Source organism: Alligator sinensis, unplaced genomic scaffold (assembly GCF_000455745.1).
Source record: "Alligator sinensis unplaced genomic scaffold, ASM45574v1 scaffold1059_1, whole genome shotgun sequence".
NCBI classification, from domain to species: Eukaryota; Metazoa; Chordata; order Crocodylia; family Alligatoridae; genus Alligator; species Alligator sinensis.
In genome coordinates, this window is record NW_005842103.1 from 343,053 (window position 1) to 349,126 (window position 6,074).

The 6,074-nt window shown below is 66.1% G+C and overlaps 1 protein-coding gene across 2 annotated transcripts in view; it reads left to right on the top strand.

Moving 5' to 3' along the window:
- IL2RG (interleukin 2 receptor subunit gamma) overlaps window positions 1-6,068 on the top strand; it is a 7,399-nt gene extending 1,331 nt beyond the window's left edge. Inside the window, exons 2-8 of one of the 2 annotated variants that reach the window (XM_006024423.3) lie at window positions 2,737-2,830; window positions 3,615-3,799; window positions 4,255-4,397; window positions 4,594-4,753; window positions 5,132-5,240; window positions 5,392-5,476; window positions 5,803-6,068. In XM_006024423.3, coding sequence (XP_006024485.1) covers window positions 2,737-2,830; window positions 3,615-3,799; window positions 4,255-4,397; window positions 4,594-4,753; window positions 5,132-5,240; window positions 5,392-5,476; window positions 5,803-5,982 — 956 coding nt within the window. In that variant the 3' untranslated portion in view covers window positions 5,983-6,068. The remainder of the gene's footprint in view (window positions 1-2,736; window positions 2,831-3,614; window positions 3,800-4,254; window positions 4,398-4,593; window positions 4,754-5,131; window positions 5,241-5,391; window positions 5,477-5,802) is intronic. The other variant, XM_006024425.3, reaches the window with a different exon arrangement.
- The last annotated feature ends 6 nt before the right edge of the window (window positions 6,069-6,074 follow it).

The window sequence follows — 6,074 nt, forward strand, 5'->3', positions numbered from 1 at the left end:
GCCCGGGGCTTGGGCCCCAGCCGGAGCCCCCCGCTTCTTCCCCCTGAGCCGTCGCAGCCTTTGCCCAGTGGCTGCAGGCACTGCAGTCCAGCCAAGCCTCGTTCCTCAGGCCGGGCCTAGCTGGCGTTGGCTCTGCCAACCTGAGGTGGCCGAGCAGCGCCTTCCTGGACGAAGCCCCATTCTCACTCCTGGGCCCCCGTGTTGTTCCTTTCAGTGCCCTTCCCCTTGGCAACAGCTGCAGCTTCTACCAGCCACCACCATGGCCTGGCTCTGCTTGTCCATGCCCAGGAGCCCCCCACGGTCACTGATCGCCCGGATGCGCGGGGGGTCGGCATCCGCAGGGCAGCGTGGCCCAGCTCGGGTCTGCCCGGCATTCCCAGCACACGGATGCCCTGTGCCCACCTGTGCATCTCATCCCACTGCCATTTCGTGCCTGCCTCCCCCTGCTCTGGCACGGCAGAGACCCCTGGGCAAGTAGCCATGGGCTCGTCTCATCGCTGATTCTCCCCCCTGCAAACCCGTCGGCCCATCCCCCCCATGCATCATGGGGGTGTGCTGAAATGCAGACCCCGAGGGTGCCAGGCCCCATGCTTGGCAGGCTGGCTCCTGGCCGCCCCCCAGCTGTTCGCTGCAGGACGTGGGAGTGCGACAGGACGGAGCTTCGCCGAGCCCCTTGTGGAGCGGGGGCCAGGGGGAGGGGGCGGCAGGATGTGAGGCCTGATAGCGATCTGGACAGAGGCGCACGGCTGCAGCAGCAGAGCCGCCTCGGCATGAGTCTGCTCCAACCCGCACTCACGTCAGCGCCAAGGCAGCCTCTGCGGCCTCTTGTCCAGGAAGCCACAGGACTCGGTGGACACGTCATGCAGGGTCAGGCCCCCTGGGAACCCCCCACTGCCCGTGGGTAGCACCTGGCAGGCCCAAGCCCGGCGGCAGCAAGGATGGGGCAGGGTAGGAAGGGCTTGGGATGTCCCTGGCTTCTGTGCAGCCCCTACCCTTGCTTCGCGGCCGGGAGCAGCACGTCAGTCGGCCAGACTCAGATCCGCCGCGCTCGCCAGGCTGGAGCCGGCGGGCATGAGGCACCGAGTGCAAGCTCCTCTCTAGCCTGCTTCTGCCTCTGGGGTAGGTGGCTTCCAGGGTCAGAAGCAGCATGAAGCCAGCTCTCTGGTCAGCTCGTCTCAGGGTGGACGGCCCTTGTGTCCACCCCGAAGTGGTGAAGGCGAGCACTCCGGCGTGGGCTGCTGGCAGCTCTGACCATGGCTCTCCGGCTGTGCCTGGCCACTGGTACGAATGCCATTGTGCCTGTGGGTGAGCGGTGCAGCTGCCAGGGGTCGTGGTGCCCTGCGGCCTTGACCAGCCGCGTGGTTTGCGGAGAGGAAGAGAGGCCTGGAGGGGAGCTCCGGCAGCCAGCGGGGTGGCTGAAATGTCCCCAGGCAGCTGGCTGGACAAGACAGACGTGCAGCCCAGAGCAGGGCGCGAGGGCCAGGCCACGGGGAGCAGCTCCTTGCACGAGGGAGCCGGGGTTCCAGGCAGCCGCCCACCTGCTGGCCTGCGAAGCATGCAGCAGGGCCTGACTCAGCCGCCTGCAAGGCTAGGGCCCGGCCCAGGCCTGTCTGCACAAGGAGCAGCACTGGGGCTGCGACTGCAAGGCCTGGGACTCCAGGTCCCGGGTAGCGCTCCGCAGCCAGGAAGACAGAGGCTTGGTTCGGTACGGAGCTGAGGCACCCAGCGCGGCGTGGGCTGTAGCCGAGGGAGCGCGTGGGCACCTCTGCTTCACTACAGCCTCTGTGCCCACGTGGTGCCCATGTCCCAGGCCCCATGCACGAGACAGCTGCCTTTGGAAGTTCCCGGGCACCCCAAACACCTCCTTTCCTCTCCCCTGAACCCAGCCACATTGGCAGCACAAGCAGCCGTGTCAGGGTGCTCCAGGCACCCTGGGGCTGCATTCACCCCCTACACCGCCCGCCACGGGCCCCTGCAGCGAGAAGCAGCCAAAGCAGGGCATTTTCGCTCCAGGGGCTCTAGAGAGAGCTGTCTGGCAGTGACCCGGCACCAGTCAGTACTGGGCTGCCTGCGCAGCTGAGAGCCGAGGTCCAGCCCGGTCCAGCCTTGCCCCAGCAGAGCCGAGGCAGTGGGAAGCTCTGGACCAAGCCGGCAGGTCACGGCTGTGCCTCTGGCAGAGGGCGGACTGCGGGATGTGTCAGGATGAAGTCTCCTGTGCCGGGTTGGGGCTCCCTGGGGTCCAGCCCAGGGGGCAGAGAGACCCCGGAGCACAAACCCACCTTGCTGCGCATCAGCAGGTCTCCTACGTGGGCTGCGGGTGTTGCTACAGCCACCCAGGCTTGCGTGCAGTCCTGGCTCCGCCTGCCCCAGCCTGTCCAGCACCGCAGAGCCTATGTGGCCGGGCTGCCCACGTAAGATGCCTTTTGACCCCTGACGCATCTCGCCCCATCCTTCAGCTGGGCTCTCCTGAGCTCGCCACAGCCCCCGGCCTGTGCAGGGCCTGGCTGGCATCTGTCCTGGGCACACAGCACGATTAGTGCGGGTAGGACAGCACGGTGGGTGGGCAGCAGGGACAGCCCCGAGCCAGCTCAGCACATCCTGCCAACCCAGGTGCGCGGCCTTCTCCGGGGGCTCTGCGGCCTGTGCTGCCCCAGCTGGGAACTTACTGCGGGTTGCCGGGTCCCCAGGCCAGCAGCTCAGCCACTCTGCTCTGCTCACTTCACACCCGTCCTGCAGGTGTGAAGTGCGTGGTCTTCAATGACGAGTACATGACCTGCATGTGGGGCGACCAGGAGGACCAGCCGGCTGCCAACTACTCGCTCTACTACTGGTACGCCCCCACCCCCGCCCCCTCCTTTGGCAAGAGCTCCCGCCAGGGCAGCCTGCCGCAGCCACTGCAGCCCACTCCTATGGCCGCGGGCATCCCCCCGGCTCTGGCCCGCAGTGTGCAGGCAGCTGCTCCCAGGCCACACAAGCCCCTGGCACACCACTCGAGCATCTGCTGCGGGACCCCCGCAGGGCAGCCCCACAGAGTCCGGGCTACGGAGGTGCATGGCCCGGGGGCAGTGGGGCTGGCGGCAGTGCGCAGGGGACTCACCTACCCATCCTTTTCCCCCCCCCAAAAAAATAAATAAATATATAATTTCACCTCCAACGCTTTGCTAAGTAGCCTTTGTGGTTCACTTGGCAGATCAAAGCACACTTTGACAGTTAAACCATTAAAAACCTGTTATACAGTTTGCACCGTGCACCCGTCTCCGTACCCATACTCTCACTCACAGCCCTCCTCAGAGGGCTTGCCCCTGAAACAGTGTATGCCAGACCCCTTGCCACCAGGTGAGCTCTACTCTTTCTTTCCTGTGGTCCTCTTCTGTCTTCCTGCAGTACCAGTGCCCTTTACTTAGTCCCATATTAATACGGTCCTTGCCTGTAGGGTCTGGGCGTCCGTTGATGAGCCGGGTCCTGGCCTTCCACAGGGCAGCCCTGAAGTGGATGAACTGGTCGCAGGGAGCTGCCGGGGCCCGTGGAGGACCGCTTCCCTGGTCAGATCTCTGACCCTGTCTCCACCAGGAGGAGCGCGTGGGTTTTCTTCTCACCCGCCCATCTCTGCGCAGGTACCAGCATCAGCCGGCGGTGACGGAGTGCCGGCGTTACCTGCGGCACAACGGCATCAACACGGGCTGCTGGTTCAGCCACAGCGAGATCACGCTGTTCCAGACCTTCCGGGTCCACGTCAATGCGAGCCACGGCAGCAGGATCCAAGTCATCCCCACCTACGACATGAAGCTCCAGGACCTTGGTATGACCAGCTTCTGCCCCAGGAGGTCTCCCCAAGGACCTCCATTGCCCCGCAGGACCCTTGGGGTGAGGTGGGAGCTCTGAGCAGAGCTCGGGCACTTGTCTGGGGCTTGGGTCTCCAAGGCCCCCTCCTGACCCTGCAGCCCAAACAGCCAGGGCGAGGGGTCATGTTTTGGCTGGACCTCAGCTCCTGTCCCGGCCCAGCCCCATGGCCAGGACCCAGCAGGGATGCTGCACCACCAAGGAACAGCCGGCCCTTGCACAGCCAGACGCTTGGGGATTGGGGAGCACACAGGGTCAGGGCACGGGTATGGGCACGGGCTCCCTTTGTCCGTGGGCAGGGGGAGGTTTCCAGGCCACACCCCTGGCGCTGGCCCAAGCTGCAGGTCGGCCCCTGGGGCGGGGGGGGTGGGGGTGTTTGGTGGCCCACCAAGACCCCACGTGTGCTCACTGCAGTGAAGCCCGACCCGCCAGTGAACCTCACGCTCCAGAACATGAGCAACCATCAGCTGCAGCTGAGCTGGCACACGCCGTACCCCCGTCAACAGTGTGTGGAGCATGCCGTGCGCTACAAGAGCAACAAGGACACAGACTGGACGGTAAAGCTGCCCAGCTGGGCCCCTCACGTCCCACCCGGGAGCGATGTCAAGGTGGGGGGAAGTGGGCCAAGCCCAGGCCCTGGGAAGGGGGACTAGAGGGGCCATGGCCAAGGCCATCTCCCCACACCTTGGGGCAGAGCTCTATGCTGTGGCCCCCCCACACCCACACGGCCCCCAGACCTCCGTCTCTCTGCAGGTGCACGGGGTGAGCGGTCAGCTATTCTCCTTCCCCAGCGTGGATGAGGAGAAGAAATACACCTTCCAGGTGCGCAGCAAGATCAACCAGTACTGCGGCTCCACGCAGCTCTGGAGCGAGTGGAGCGTCCCCATGTACTGGGGCAACACAATGGCCCACAGTGAGTGCTGGGGGGCGCCCGTGGTGGGAGGGACACGGGGCCATGCCAGGGGTCACCGTGCAGGCCCTGCTGCCAGAGGCTGTGGAGATGCCCATGGCTACTACCACAGCCGCAGCGCACCCCCGTTGCTGACCCCCAGTCAGCAGCTTGCTGCCTGCCCTGCACGGGGTTGGGCCCACAGCCCCCCGCCCTGGGCTGGTCACTCCCCACTCCTGGGTGGAGAAGCAGCACAGTCCTCACCGCCCCCAGGCTCCCTCCTGCCCATCCAGGCCCCAGCCCAAGCCTCACAAGCCCCCTGGGCCTGGCCCTGCCCACGCTGGTGCTGCCCACCTGCCCACCAGTTAGCAAGGCCAGGCTGACCCTGGCCTGCCCCCGCAGACTCCACCGGGGAGCCGATGCCCCGGTACTGGGTGCGGACAGTCCTGATCCCAGTGGTCTCCGGCATGGTGCTGCTGGTCCTCGTTGTGATGCTAGTCCGCATGGAGAGGTGAGTGCAGGGGCTGAGAAGAGAGCATGTGCCTGGGGCCATGTCTGTGGGGAGCAGGGGGCAGGGGAGGGTGGAGGGCTCTGGCGGAGGCCCGGAGCCCTGGTGCAGTCCCAGCGCGGCTGTTCCCTGCTGACTGCGTCTCCCATTGCAGAGTGTGGGTCGTCTTCATGCCGCAGGTGCCCAACCCCAGCAAGACCTTCGACGAGCTCTTCAACACCCACAAGGGCAACTTCCAGGTAGGGGAGGTGGCGCCCGTGCTGGCCAGCGCCCCCATGCCCAACATGCAGCTGGGCTGTGGCCACAGCAGCTCGGTCAGAGCAGGCGGGACAGACACACAAGGCAGGCAGGGCTGAAGCAGGCCTGGGCCTGCCGGGCTCCCAGCCAGCGCCCCTGCCAGCCTTACGGAAAGGGCACAGCTCCCTGCAGCTGCAGCAGGGGATGGAGCCGAGCCCAAAGGGCTGGGGGCACGTGGGGTGGCTGGGGGAGTACGGGGCAGCCAGGGGCATGTGGGGCAGCCGAGGGCATGGGGCCAGCCTCACTCACACCCTGGTGTGTTCTGCAGGAATGGGCCGGTGTCCCCAAGGACGTGGTGGAGAGCTTCACACCCAACTACAGCGAGAGCATCTGCCACGTCAGTGAGCTGCTCCCCAAGGAGGGCCAGGAGCCTGTTACTGACAGCAGGGCCCCCCTAGGCCCCAGATCTGGGCCCCTTCCTTTAAAGAAGGACATTGGGGGCCTGTGAAGGCACCAGCAGGCTTCCCCCAACCCCCTGCCCAGCTCCCAACACCCCCATCCCATGTCCTGCCCCAAGCCAGTGCCCAACACCTTGTGGCC